General features: G+C 34.1%; 2 protein-coding genes and 2 long non-coding RNA genes across 7 annotated transcripts; 2 read left to right on the forward strand and 2 right to left on the reverse strand.

Moving 5' to 3' along the window:
• Window positions 1–4,340: 4,340 nt before the first annotated feature.
• On the reverse strand, window positions 4,341–5,140 carry LOC120781532 (transcription factor Adf-1-like). The gene is made up of 3 exons (XM_040113753.1): window positions 4,934–5,140; window positions 4,706–4,862; window positions 4,341–4,659 (listed from the first exon to the last, which is right to left on the reverse strand). Exons 1-3 carry the CDS (start codon window positions 5,079–5,081, stop codon window positions 4,341–4,343), a joined length of 624 nt encoding a protein of 207 aa, XP_039969687.1. The 5' UTR covers window positions 5,082–5,140.
• A 583-nt stretch (window positions 5,141–5,723) lies between these two features.
• LOC120781674 lies at window positions 5,724–9,712 on the reverse strand. Its single transcript, XR_005706125.1, has 3 exons — window positions 9,395–9,712; window positions 6,267–6,354; window positions 5,724–6,177 (listed from the first exon to the last, which is right to left on the reverse strand). It is a non-coding gene; the product is annotated as an uncharacterized LOC120781674 (long non-coding RNA).
• LOC120781672 lies at window positions 6,668–8,025 on the forward strand. 4 transcript variants are annotated; one of them, XR_005706124.1, is made up of 3 exons: window positions 6,668–6,932; window positions 7,015–7,286; window positions 7,346–8,025. XR_005706124.1 is itself a non-coding variant. In XM_040113897.1 (3 exons), the coding sequence occupies exons 1-3, from the start codon at window positions 6,900–6,902 to the stop codon at window positions 7,375–7,377; spliced, it is 234 nt and encodes a 77-aa protein (XP_039969831.1). In that variant the 5' UTR covers window positions 6,668–6,899; the 3' UTR covers window positions 7,378–8,025. The 4 variants fall into 4 exon arrangements, 3 of the variants coding, with proteins under 3 accessions (XP_039969831.1, XP_039969830.1, XP_039969829.1); XM_040113897.1 differs by having other exon boundaries at window positions 7,118–7,286; XM_040113896.1 differs by having other exon boundaries at window positions 7,118–7,286; window positions 7,363–8,025.
• Window positions 9,713–12,302: 2,590 nt separating the features above from the next.
• Window positions 12,303–13,473, forward strand: LOC120781727. The gene is made up of 3 exons (XR_005706147.1): window positions 12,303–12,347; window positions 12,413–12,901; window positions 12,973–13,473. It is a non-coding gene; the product is annotated as an uncharacterized LOC120781727 (long non-coding RNA).
• Window positions 13,474–14,784: the final 1,311 nt, after the last annotated feature.

Consider the following 14,784-nt stretch of genomic DNA (forward strand, 5'->3'; position numbering starts at 1 on the left):
GTAATATTTTATTCTATACTTAGCTTAAGCTAATGATTATTTATTTCCTGTACGGGAGGTCTAGAATATGAAATCGTTTCAGTCGAAACGTTTCATCTGTTTCATCCAATAACGCAATAGCTAAAGGGTTGGAATGATTGCTCAGCCTTTCAAGATATCTAGAACTAAATTTCCTAATTTCCCTGATGTTAAGTGGTGAAACGCACTCATCCAAAACAGTAAATATCCCAAAATTGAAATATCCCTAAATTCTCGACATCGTGAACCTTCTCTATAAATATAAGTTCTCTGGTATTAGCTAAACGCAAACCAAGTATTAAATTGCATAAAATGTACATACATACCATTTAAATTAAAGTCCATTTCATCAACACTCGTCTAGTGCATAGAGAAAAAATGTGTAGTTGTATTGGAATACAGTAGAATCCGGATATAACGACCTTCAAGGGACTGGCGATATTATGTCGTACTAACCGGATGACGTATAAAAAGGATATTTACATATGTATGTAATTATGTATTATAACTGCGAAAGTTTGATTTTCCTATTTAGGTAAATAAAACATGTTGTAGGAATCAGTTACATATGTTTTTTTTAATTATTCTTATATGTACACAAATAAGTAGTACATACCAAATTACAAACATAGGTACGTAATGTACTGTAATACCGTCACTAACGTAGGAAATCTGTTATTTGGGATTATTTTTGACAGACTTTTGTTCGGTAGTAAGAACTTCGGACTGCATTGTGAATTCGTGACATCATTGTTTTCATATGGTCATCATCAAAGTTAGTCTGAACAAATACACTAAGCGTTTCCACAGCCTTCAGAGCTTCAGATACACTCAAGGTTGGATAAAACTCTGGTTCGTCATCATCACCGTCGCTATCTTTGCTATTCGCGTCGTCGGCGATGATATTGTCCACAATGCTTTCATCAGACGGCTCTTTACAAGTGGCGACAGCATCATCGACACGCGCGTATTGTTCAAAGTCCTCGTTTGTTATGGGTAACTGATGCTTATCAATAGCCTTCGCCCAAGTGCTCAGCGGTACGTCGTCTTCTTCGTTAAAATCATCCGAAGTTATGGTACATTCTACATTGCTTCGGACAAAACCAGCATGTTTGTAACAGTTAAAAATTGTTCCTTGCTTGAGTTGAGTCCAGGCATCTTGAATCATTAGTATAGCGTCAAGAACAGTGATCTTCGGGCACTCAACACTACTGCATCCGCCATCTAGAAACTGGATCATTTTTAAAACAAGGTTTTTACGAAAATGTGTTTTCAAAGCTCGAATGATCCCTTGATCCATGAGTTGCAATACTGATGTCGTGTTTGGAGGCAGAAATACTAGGGTTATGCTTTTCAAGTCTGCAATATGGGGTGTGCAGGACAGTTGTCAATTAACAGCAGGGTTTTCTTATTCTTTTTCGTAAGTTCGCGATCCCATGCGCGTGCCCATTTGGTAAAAATGTCACCAGTCATCCAGGCTTTTCGATTGCTCTCATAATCCAAACTTTTTCTAACCAATCGTGTACATCACTCTGTTGTACTGACAAAGACTCATACTTTCTTACTTTAAAACGGTTTATCCAACTCATGGAACATATGAAATTTTGCATGTGTAGCTGTCTAGCAAAAAAATTTGCTTTCTCTTGTAGCAGAGGTCCATTAAGAGGTATTCCCCGGTCACGCTGAAGCTTAAACCACTGTAACAATGTCTTATCCAAGTTCTTACACGTTTGCATTTCAAAACATTGGCATTAAATAGCGGCTCGATCTTGTATTTATTCTTCTTTATTGTTGATATTGTAGAATGAGATACGCAAAATTCCTTTGCGACGGTCGCGTTTGATTCACCAGCCTCTAATCTGTGTAATATTGCACTCTTTTCTTAATTGTGAAACACTTTCTCTTCACAGAACTCATTTTATGGCGCTTTACGAACTTGTCATTACAGGTGACAAACACTAATTGTGATTTACGCGCGCCAATAAGGAGAATTGAGCGGTGAAGCGCGCGGGAAAGTGAGGGGGCCGAGGTATTGGTCATTCGTTACCTAAATTGAAACAAAACACGGCGCGTCGTTTTACATGGACGAATTGTCGTAAAAAATGGTCGCTATAAACGGTTTGTCGCTCAAACCGGAGTCGCACTAAACGGTTACATTTTCTCAGTATCTAACTATTAAACCGAACTTGAGTAAATAATATCGACGCTAAAAACGGTTAGTCGTTGTTAGCGACGTCGTTATAAATGAATTCTACTGTATTTGACACAAGCGGGTAGCCGTGGTTGGCAGGGAAGATATAATGCAATAACCAACAAGACATCGAAAATCTTAGTTACCAGAACGTACGAGTAGCGATGGTTAAATAACAATCCACTATGTAAGGGTTGCCGGATTGTGTAAAAGACACAATATATATTAGAGTTTTGCTTAGTAAATAGCTATTAGCAGGAAGTTGTAAACTCGAATAACGAGTAATAAGGCCTAACTATAATGTGCATAAGCTGCCGTATGTTACTGTCAAAAAATGAACGAAAAGCCTGTCAAATGCATAACGAACGCAGAGTAGACATTTGAATGACTATAATGTGCTTACATGCATAAGAAGAAAGTGTCAATAAGCAATTTGTGTTTTTGTTTTGTTTCGTTTGAATTTTGCAAAAATGAACAGAAAGTTAAAATATTTAAAAACAATAAAAATCCTTACGTCTGTTTTAGACGGAATACGCATATTGACAGAAATTAGTGAAATAACAAAAAAAAGAGTTCGGTCGTGTTCAGTGAGGGAAATAAACAGAAAGAGGAGGAAGGATGGTTTCTTTGTACGATTCCTGGAAATGAAGAGGATTGACCACGCTGATTTTTTTATATACACGCGAATGACGCCACAAGTATATGGGCTTTTGCTTACTCTTGTTGAGCCCTTTTTAAAAAAGAATTCGTTGAGGGAGCCTGTGCAACCGGAATGTCGATTAGCTTTGACATTACAGTAAGTTTGTTCATTTTAATATATTTTTATTATGTGTTATTCTTTTTTCTGTTTCTTAAAGATATTTGTCACAAGGAACTTCTGTTTCAATCGTTGGCATGGTCATTTCAACTGGGGAAGGAAACGGTTAGGCGCATTATTCTGGAGACAGCTGAAGTCCTTGGACAAAGTTAGGCGCTGTTTATGTATCTGAGCCTAATGAAGAAGATTTCAAGCAAATTTCTCAAGACTTCTGGGAACTGTGGAATATGCCCAACTGTGTTGGATCTATTGATGGGAAGCATATCGCTATTCGATGCCCACCTAAAAGCGGTAGTCAATTTTTCTGCTACAAAAATTTTTTTTCTATTGTGTTGTTAGCAGTGTGTGATGCCCGATATCGGTTTACCTATATAGATATTGGTGCATATGGAAGTCAGAGTGATGGTGGTGAGGACTTTTATAATTGTGCATTTGTTTTTTTTTTTTATTAATATTATTGTTTCTCTTTACATGTAAAGGTATTTTTCAAGTGAGTCGATTGGGAAAGAGGTTATTAGATCATAAACTCCCCATCCCTCCAGCGAAAAACTTACCAAATACGCAACTAAAAACTCCACACTTCTTCGTTGGTGATGCTGCCTTTCCTTTAGGGACAAATTTAATGCGACCATATCCTGGGGAATACTACCAAATGAAAAAGAGGTGTTTAATAAAAGGTTATCAAGAGCTCGTCGCACAATTGAAAACTCTTTTTGGAATACTAGTAGCGCGTTGGCGAGTTTTACTAACAACATTACATTTATTTCCTGAAAATGCAGAAAAAAATTGTTTTAGCGTGCGTTGCTCTTACATAATTTTTTATTATGTTTAACAACGTTAATGCATCTTCGTATATTGCAAGCAACCATGCTGATTGGGAGGACTCTAATGGTGATTTTCATGACGGTTTATGGCGTAGAGAAGTTGAAAGTAATATCCCATCGATTATGCAATCTTCCAATTTGCATCATTACGGTGGAAGAAGTTCTTTGGAAATTAGAAATAACTTATGCAGTTTTTTAACACTTTTTAAAACATATTCTAAAATCACATATCTAACATCATTTCGAACTTGTTTATTTCTTTTTTTTAATAAAACTAAATGGAGTTTAATTAAATTCATTCAATTGTTTTTATTATAAATTAAAAGAAAAATACTTCAGGAACAATTACTCAAAAGAGTTCAGGTACACGCATTTTATGCATCTTTTTATAATAAATATTTTTGTTATTATAAATATAAAATATACTAAAAAAAATCAGTGCTCCAAGCGTTTTAAAATATAAGGAAATCATGTTGAATTTTTTTCAATCTCATTTTTGCCTATTTTCGCGGCGTAAGCGATATAATTCTGATATCATTTTTTCTTGGAAACTGTCTTTGACCGACACTGGCAGGTCTTGCATCAGACACAAAAACGTCGTCATAAAGGCCTCATCAGTTTCACTTCTTTCAGCCGGCGCCGCTATCTGCTTTTCTATGTTCTCCATTGTTGCGCCAAGTTTCTGGTAGAGACTTTCAAGGGAGAGACTTTTTTGTTTCTTCGGAGGTGGCGATGAAATTTCATTTACACTATCACACGTAGATGAATCCAAGATAGAGTCTGCATTTGCTTCTGCATTATCACGAGTGCTGTACAATGAAAAAGTTATATTTAAAAACATTAAAATTTACCTACCGACGCGGTGTGACGGAGTCTTTTAGAAACATCATGGGTTTTAAAAAACGCCATTCCTCTAAGTAGCTCATTCCGCTACCTGATGGAGCTTCTAACCTTTTTATTTCTTTACAGAAGCGCTCCCGGAGTAGCTTCCATCTATGTTTGCATTCTAGATCTTTTAATTGAAACAAACATAAAAAATATTTAATACAAAATATATATTTCTATAACAGTGTTAATACATACCACTTTTACCGCATAGTTCTGCGATTGCTTTCCACGCTTTGTCTTTATTTACGCGATTGAAATAAAAGGCATTTTTTTTCTCGTACAAACATTTATATTTTTCCACACTCTCTATTAAATTTTGGATAAAACACTCGTCGTCCTCCATATTCAAATATACAATGATTTTATCTGTTGACAAAACACTCTTCTTCCTTTTCGTTTTCAAATTCAAAATGATGTATCAGTTGACAAAAGCGAAAACAGCTGATTCCGTACGGAAAGTGCGATCAGTTTCTGCACTTTGCTTAAGCAAATGACATTTGGAAAAACTTAACGAAACTTGATGTAAAGTACATTATAGTTGCAACATACAATTTGTGTGTATTCGGACAGTTGCTTACGCTGGCTTAAGCTAGCTTATGCACATTATAGTTAGGCCTATACGCTTTATGTTATTTGATTAAGAAATATAGATAAGGATATAGCCATTAATTTGGGTAGTTTATTTATCAATCTAGTGATCGTGCTCTAGAGAGTGTTTCAAGGTAAACGATTTATTGAGAAAGGCAATACAATATTATTTATTTGCTCAATAAAAGTCTAAAATAAGTCACCAGTGTGCATGATTAGTACCGCTAGCATCTAATACCATTAGAAGGGAAAATTAGAAGGGATTAGATTACATTTAAGCCCTTCACTAATCAGCCCGTTCTCAATGCTGTTGGAAAGATGGAAAAACAGCTGTTTTTGCCATTCAAGAATTCACATCGCTTAATAGTTATTAAAAGAAAATATTTTCATATAGTATTTTGTAATAAAAACCGTCTTCTTTTAAATATTTTTCATTTAATGGAAATAATGAATAATGAATGATACGGTAATACTTTTCTTAATTTTCTTGTTTCCTATACACATCCAAAAGCCATCGCGATCCTTTGCCATCTCAGCTAAAATAACGACCGAATCTTTTATTTGCAGCGAATCTTCAAGATGAATTTGAAATTTGTGAATATTAGAATTTTTTTTTATTTTTTTTCTGTAACATTTTTTTCATTTTCAATAACATCCACACGCTCACGATATGCTTGTACAAAAAAATATTATATTAGTTGAAAGCTATTTATTAGTGACAAGCACAGCTGTTTCCAACGCTACTCACTGTTCCATCTCGATGTCATAGATGATATTGCAAAGTTTCTCTTTCATTGTGCAGTTTCAAAGGCAGCGGTTTGATTAAACGTAAAACCACCAAGCCGCTGCAACTGTAAAAAAATAAGATCATTATTTTATTAAGCTTCTTTTGTCTAACTTTTTTATGTACATATGTATGTATGCACTAAGTGCTACTAACCTTAAACAGATATCGTGTGATATCACTACTAGCAATGTCCAGTCATTTTTGTAAACTTACTTCAAATATTCCTTCTCATCTTTTTAATCTGCAAAAAAGAAAGTTTTAGTTAAAAAAATTTGCCTTGATTTCTATTTTCGCATTTCAAGTGCTGTGCATATTTCTCAACACTTTAACTTGTAGCGGTGCTTTTTGTGGTACAGAAATTTTGTTGTTTAGGAATAAGTTAATGACATGTTATTTATCAAACATATTAAAAATTAAAAACAATACACATTCAGCTATAGACACAATTATTTGAAAGTTAGTGAGCTTTACAAAATAAGCTCGATATGTAAAAAACTGACATGTGCTGAAAAAATAATATTTTTTTAAATTTAATTTCATTTACACATAGGCAGTTCACAAGGTGTCGTATATTGTCATATATGTCGTAAGTCATAGATTTGTACAACTGTTGTAGAGCCGTTGTTGCTGTTTTAAATGCAAAAATATAAATTTGACGATACAACTCTGCGTACTGTGTTTATTCAGTGCAACTTTGAATCAGCTGTGTTTGTTTATCTTTCTTCTTCTTATTGTTTGCATTTTGTTGAAATAAATTGGCCGCAAATTCGTTAAACGAATAAGTAAATGGATAAAATGAGCACGAACGGTGAAGTTGAGGTAAATATAATAGAAAATGCTGAATTATTTTTTAATTTAAACGATTGTGAATACTTTCTTTTCGTTTTTACCAAAACGCAAGCGCTACAACAAAACGTTGATTGAATTCCTTCTAGAGAATCGCGATTTTGAGAATGCCATTTTTTAGGGTAAATGGAAACTATTAATTACTTAGTTATTTACAGAAACCATCGGCACGGCTATTTTATAATCGCTTCGCGAATGAAAAACAAATCCTGGTCGAGTGGAAATCAGCGCGCTCAAAAGTAAGAAATATGCGATCTGCATATAATAAAGCGAAGGAATGGGAAGGAAATACCGGTGCTGGTTGCATGGACGGCGATACTATAAAAAGTGAGTTTGTGTCTTCAATTGAATATCATTGTTAATACATAAGAATCAACTTTATACAGGCGTTTTTCTCAAAAAGTTTCGCTATTTCTAAATTTCTATTTCTATTTCGTCGACTAAACGCTTGTGCTGTAGTTGAAGAAATAATGGAAAGTGCTGATACTACCATTGAAGTATTAAGTTCTGTACAAATTGAAATTCCTATTGTAAATGAAACAGTTACCACTCCAAGGCAAAGGGGAATATACTCCAGAACAGCGGCTTCCGATATTATGCAAATCCATGGCGAAATAATGACATTGCGAAAGCAAAAGTTAGAGGCAGAATTGACTGCAAGAGAAAGAGAGTTCGAGCGAAAAGAAAAAGAGTTGCAGTTAAAAGCTAAAGAAGTGGAGCTCAAAGAAATTGAAATATTAGCGCTAAAAGACATCAAACAACTAGAGCTACAGATGAAAGAGCGAATCGCCATGGAAGAGCTAAGGCTGAAGTACAAATAAATTCTTAAAACTTATTTAGTATACGAAAAGACCAATTTTTCTATTTTTTACTTTTGTTTTCAATGAGATGGACTCACACATCGTTTTATACGATGGTTTAATTTAAATTTTTGTTAATGGTATAATTTTATATGTACATTTCTGCGTATGTATGTACGTACAATAAACGCCAAATATACACGTATACTTGAAAATGTAAAAGTGAATAAATGTAGCTATGTTAGTGCAATATGTTTAAACGCAAATCATTTATTTGTTTTGAGACAGTATGTATGTATTTTTTTAATGATTCTATTAAAAATTACTCTAATATATATTTGAGGAAATATACTTATGTGTATATATATGTTCAATGTACATACTATATGTATTATCTATAATTTGGAATGTTTCCTTTGGAGTTCAAGTAAATTTTCTTGGAATATTTTTAATTAAACTGTTGTACCTTAAGCATAAGTTTTTCTTCTAAAGTATATTTAAAAGAAAAATGTATGTTTTTCATTTATAAATAATCCATATAATGACCAAAATCTTAAAGAAATAATTTTTCCACCAAGATTGTCGAAATCTCACACTGTGCTAAGTCGAGTACTCTACTATTACATAAACAAAAGAGCTCCGAGTGCCTAAACATATAAAAGTGGAATGTTGAAACAATACATATTTGCTAGATATACAAACTAAGCTGTTTCATTTTGTGTAAAATTTAAAAGAAAATCTCTGGTGTTACATTATAATGGTAAGTCGAACTGAGGACCTGGAACTTCATTTCCGTCTTCATTTTCAATGTGAAAATTAATAAGAATGTTGTGAAGAATGCAGCTCACAGTAATCCAGTCGTTGCATTGATTCTTATTTGATCTCGAATGCATTCTGAATTTAAGTTCCTTAAGCTACCGAATTTTTCTTTCAAAAGACCAAAGTAGTTCTCGACTCGTACACGGTATTTTGAAATATATTTGTTGAAACTGTGCCTTTCTTCTTCTGTGTACTCGCTATTTTGTCTGAATGGCGTAATTAAAAAGGGCTTCAGTGGATAGGCACTACCCCCAGCTATCCACTGCGAGATTGACAAGAAACGCTCCGGATGTTTAAAGAGTAAACAGTTCGAAAATATTTTTGCATCATGTACACTACCGGATAACCTACTATTAACTGCCTTATTCTCAATTTATAATCACATATAGCTTGAAACTTGACCGCATATTGCCGTTTGCGAGAATAGTACATCGTATGCTCATTAACAGGAGCTTCAGATAGTTTAACCTCAGAACCGTCTACATATCCAACACATCCTGGCATTTCTGTACTGGTTGAGGACACAATTTTCTGCCTTTCTCTTTCATGGGGCCAAAATAGGAATTTAGACTTCAATTTTAAAATGGCTTTAAATATCCTCCTGGTTAGATTGTAAATAGTGCCCCCATCACCAACACCAAAAAGGGAAGCTACTTTACGCCCAGATTGTCCTTCACCGGATGATCCTAAACGGTAAAGGACAATTTTAAGCTGCAATTCTATTGGGAGCTGCACTTCACTTGAACTTGTGTTAAAAACTTCGTCATGCTTTATTAAGTTTAAAATATAACAAAACTACTCGGAACGGATCCTAACCATTTGATTGAACCTGTTATCATCGAATTTTCTGAGCACCGTTTGCTCCCATTCGCATGATTTTGGAATGCCAAGGTGAACACCTCTGCGATTATTTAGCACACAATGCATGTATGAATTGAAATTTTCAATCGCTTCATCTTCCTCGTCGCCTGGAAAATAGTAAAGGTGTGTAATAAATATGTAAATAAATGCCGTAAAAAATGTAACCCATATCCAGTAAATTAATCATATGATTTAGGCACAAAACTGCTACAATTTCTGTCTTTTTCACTTGCGCGTGGCATTTTGTTATTTAAATTTTAGCAAACAGCTGATTAGATACGACTATATGTTCTTTACAACTCACAGGGATGCTCACAAGTCTAATACTTTTTTAAGATTTTCATATACGATTTACGATTGTATGACACCTTGTGAACTACCTAACTAAGTATAATTGAAATTAATCTCTTATTTTATTTTTTTGAACACGAATTTTAGTCGAGGTAATACTTTGAAAACAATAAAATCGGCCGCATTTGTAAAAAAAGAGAAAAGCAATTTTGTGTTTTACTCATTAAATGTAACAAATTCAAAACTATAATTATGATGGGATAATATAATTTAGTTTACTTCTGCTTACTAAAAACTTAACAAAAAACAAAATTGAAGAAAATCCCGAACGTACCAAAAAGACCTATTACAAATTTAAAAAAGTATAGTGGTAAGCTTTGCGTGGTCACGAGTGTAAAAATATTTAAAAGCATTATTAGTTAGTTATTAATACTTCTTTTTGAAAAATTGTGTATCGCCATTTGTTTTTTAACATATTGATATTTCAATCAGCTAGAAAGTTTTTCTCTTTCTTACTTATGCTTTCTTCCATTCAATCGAAAATTGCACAAAATGTAAAAGTGTAAACAATGGCTACGACAGACTGCAAACTACATCTGTCAAATATTAAAATACACACGTTCTTATGGGCAGTGTTATTTTGACAGCTGCACGACTACACGACTGCAGGCCGACAGTTGTCGTTCTCGCTAACTTCAATATCCTCCTATTTTTGCCAACGACAGTACGACGACAGTAGAGTTGACAGTAGAATGGAAGATAGAAAGAGGAGGTAGAGTGGTGATGCCACTAATATGTAAAATGTAAAATTATTCACAGCTCTAACAAACTTGATGTTATTTTACAAATAAAAGCATAAAATAGCTCTATTATAGCTCTATTATATCATTTGTAATAGCAATTGATAATTTAAAGCAAAAATATCTACCTATTTACTTATTTTTTGCATAAAAAATTTCACTTTGAACAATATATTAAAATTTCATTGAAGTGAAAGGTGTTAGTATGGCCACAACGAAATTGTTTACATGCAAAATGGACAACTGCGTTGTTTTGTGTACATGCCGGCCATTGTGTTGTTGCTTCTCAAAATGTACATGTAGTAAGATGAACAACGACGTTTTCAGTTTACTGTCGTGCCGCTGCAGTCTGTCGTAGCCATTGTGTTTATACTTTAACAGTGTACAGCTGGAAATGTTTCTATGTGTTTGTGCAATCTGTTACCTCCGTCTTGTATGGCTACGATTACATGGGGCAACTTTAGTTGCTAATTCTCGGGCGATTCTCTTTTGCTGTCGCCCATTACCTTCACACGAGCAACTTGTGTTGCGCAACTCTGCTCGAGTTTTTTTCTCATTCTCTTTCACTTTACTTTAACCCATTGTCTACTCTTTACTTTAACCCATTGTCGCTTCTTTTTCTTTATAGGTATTTGGGCCACTCTATCACATATATTAATCAGCTCTGTCAATTAAGAAATACATTTTATTTATTAAATCAAAGATATATCACCCTTTTCACTATCGTCTGAATCAATTTGTATGGCTTCCTCCATACATTTCACAATATCTTTAATTAATTCGATTTTTTCGTCATACTCCATTTTCTAAAATATTTATATTATATTATGTATATTTGTATACATATTTGCAAATTACTTACCAAAAGATGAAATTAAATTTTTTAAATATATTCAAAATATTAATTTCAAAAAAATATACGCAAATGCAACTATGTACTACGAAAGAAAGAGCACGAATGCCGAAAAACGTCGCAGCGTACTGCTACGAATAAGAACACAAAGCGAGTTGCTGAACACTGGAAACTCGGCGCGATTCTCCTCTCCTCGTCGCCCCCTCGCCTATAAACTAAGAGTTGCCGCAACAAAAGTTGCTGTGTGTAATAAGGCTCTAGGATTATGATAATGTGTACTGATCGTTTTCGAATTATCGATACTCTCGATATTCGAGTCTGAACGATAATCGACAAAAATCAGAAATACATTAAAAAAAAAAATTATAATTCATTAGTACTTTTCCCTAAAACTTTGGATTACATTTATTTGCCTGTAACATTTGAAGGTTTCGATTTTTAAATTAGGATATTTCGATAAAAGCATACATATATTGGTTGTCAAAAAGTCTTGCGATATTTTCGCTAGTTGGCGCTGAAAGCGCGTAGTTCCAGTTTTATTCGTCGCATCGGGTCATGCTATACCTTTTTGGAAAGCCCATTTCACGCGCTAATACGTGTGTGATTGACTGTCGTTTCTTTTAAGGCGTTCGTGAGTTATAGCGTCGCAAACATGGAGCAAAATAAAGAGAAACTACGGCATATTTTACAGTACTACTACGATAAAGGCAAAAATGCATCTCAAGCCGCCAATAAAATTTGTGCAGTTTATGGACCCGATATAGTTTCCATTTCCACCGCACAACGATGGTTTCAACGTTTTCGTTCTGGTGTAGAGTTGGTCGAAGATGCGCCACGCTCCGGAAGGCCTGTCGTCGAAAATTGCGATAAAATCGCTGAATTGGTCGAAAGAGACCGGTATAGTAGCAGCCGTAGCATCGGTCAAGAGCGGGCATGAGTCATCAAAAATTCATTTCAATTTCAAGTAAAAAAAATAAAATCAATAAAAATACCGCAAGACATTTTTGACAACCCATTATCTTATTTAAGGTCGCCGTGGTACTCCATTCTTCCGCTAGTGTAGGAAAAAGTTGGATACCAAAGACCATGAACACCCCGGTATCATATCGACCTGGGTTATATTTTTCAACATTCCCATTAAGTACGAATATCGAGAGTATCAAGTAACGAATGAAATTTTATTCTGTAACATATTTCTCAATTTTATCAATTCTGGTTTTGTATCAAATATTGAAAGTTTGGATATTTCAAAACCCATCACTGCTTGCATCAATAGTGCCCAATTGAATTTCAAACAGTGGTGTTATGTATAGCGTGTATATCGTGCATAATCGCAAAATTTTTTTTTTGTTTTTTACTTCAAACAATGTAGAGCGCATAATGAACTAGATTTAAAAACAAAAATTTCGATCAAGATATTTCGCAACAACATAATTGTCTTAAGGCAAAAGGAAAATCGCAAAAAGGGTAATAAGAAAAAAATATTAAAAAAGCAAGTCTTCGCGCTCATTAGAAAAAGTAAGTCGGATGAATTTTATATGATATTTTAACAATATTTTGCAAATAATTATTTCAACTGTTTTTTCTAGCATTGAAAATCATAGTATAGCATTGGAAATATCAGCAGTTTCAACATAAGTTTTATCATAGATATTATTAGATAATAAGTGTTTGCTTCATGTTTTTAATCGGCCTGTGCAGTGAAATATAATATGTGAAAACAAATGTGTGTTTTATGTGTTTAAAGAGGTCTGCGCAGTGGAAAAATTATGTGAATACAAATGTTTGTTTTATTTTCCCATTATATAGAACAAACAAAACTCTATTATTGTATTCACAGTTTATGAGAATATTCATATATGGCAACTTTGCCTGATATTTGACATTTAAACTGTGAGCGCACAAAGTTAGTTTTGTTGCAAATTAATGTTTAATTTTTGTATAAAAATGTCTCATTTAAATGGAAAGTAAAATATCCAAATTATCATTATGTCAATATAACCGCTAATGATTCGAGTATGTATATATATAAGTTAGCACCCCATACATTCAAAATGTATCATATGATGCATTAATATCATATGATACAAAGTAATATCTATAATATGACACCACTAAATCGCAGAGAGTGCGACACGTGTAGTGGCAACCTGTGGGAGGTGCAGCGTCACCAAACTCCGTACCCGTTGCAGCGGCAAACATAGGTCTAGAGTTAAGTATAATTAATTGTAAATTGTAGTTCTTGCACAGAATTCAATAAAGGAACATAGCTCCCAATTAAAGGAGCATTGCTCCCAAAAAAAGGGGCATAGCTCCCGAAAAACATTTTTTTTTATTAAAACTAACTAAACGTTTTTTAACTGGCGCCCAAGCAGAGACCAGCGCGCTATGGAAAGCTGGAAACACCTAGTGTAAGATTTATAAAATATTTCAACATTATTATAAAGAATACGAAATTTGAATTGAAAACAATTAATTATCTGATACAATAAAGAAAAAAAGCCTTAAATTAACGTAAGCTTTACGAAAAGATTCCAATATTGTCAAAGAAAGTACTATTACGAAGGATTTTTTTTTAAATTAATTAACTTTAAAGAAAAGATTATTATAATGCCAGAAACTGAAGAACTAATTGAACAACTTAACGAAATGAGGTTAGATTATGGGCAAACCACCCATCCTTCAAACCATCCTTTAAACCCTTCCTCCCCTAACCTTACTTTAATAACGACAATAGTTTGAGAAGTACTCGAACGAATGAGTACTCAGAATATAACCGACTTTACCGAACCCGACCACAGCGTGACACTGAAGGCGAACAACATAAACGATTCAGATAAGATTCCGGACATGGTTAAATGCCTTAAAGAATTTTCAGGACGACCAGGAGAATTTAACTCCAGGAGGAAGAGCGTAGACAGAATTTTTAAAGCTTATGAGGGAGTCAAGAATACCCCTAAGTACTTCGCGATACTCTATACGATCAGGCATAAAATAATTGGCCATGCCGACACCGCATTGGAATCGTACAATACTCCACTTGATTGGAGTCAAATTCGAAAATGCCTTATGATGCATTATTCGGATAAAAGGGACATAGGTACCCTCGAATACCAGATGACTACTCTGGTCCAACGCCTCGACGATATTCCGACCTTCTACCAATAAGCTTGCCAACACCTTTCCCTTATATTAGACAAAATTTCATGTCTCGAGTTAAGCGACGAGTCCATACGGACTATGACCAATTTATATAGAGACAAAGCGCTTGACACATTTATTAGAGGACTAAATGGTGATTTACCTCGTCTTCTCAGCATACATTTATGCGCCAAGCACTACATTTATGTCAAAAACTTTACAACATGACGTATAAAATTAATCATGCGAATAGTACGCAC

This window comes from Bactrocera tryoni, unplaced genomic scaffold (assembly GCF_016617805.1).
Source record: "Bactrocera tryoni isolate S06 unplaced genomic scaffold, CSIRO_BtryS06_freeze2 scaffold_7, whole genome shotgun sequence".
Taxonomy (NCBI): Eukaryota; Metazoa; Arthropoda; class Insecta; order Diptera; family Tephritidae; genus Bactrocera; species Bactrocera tryoni.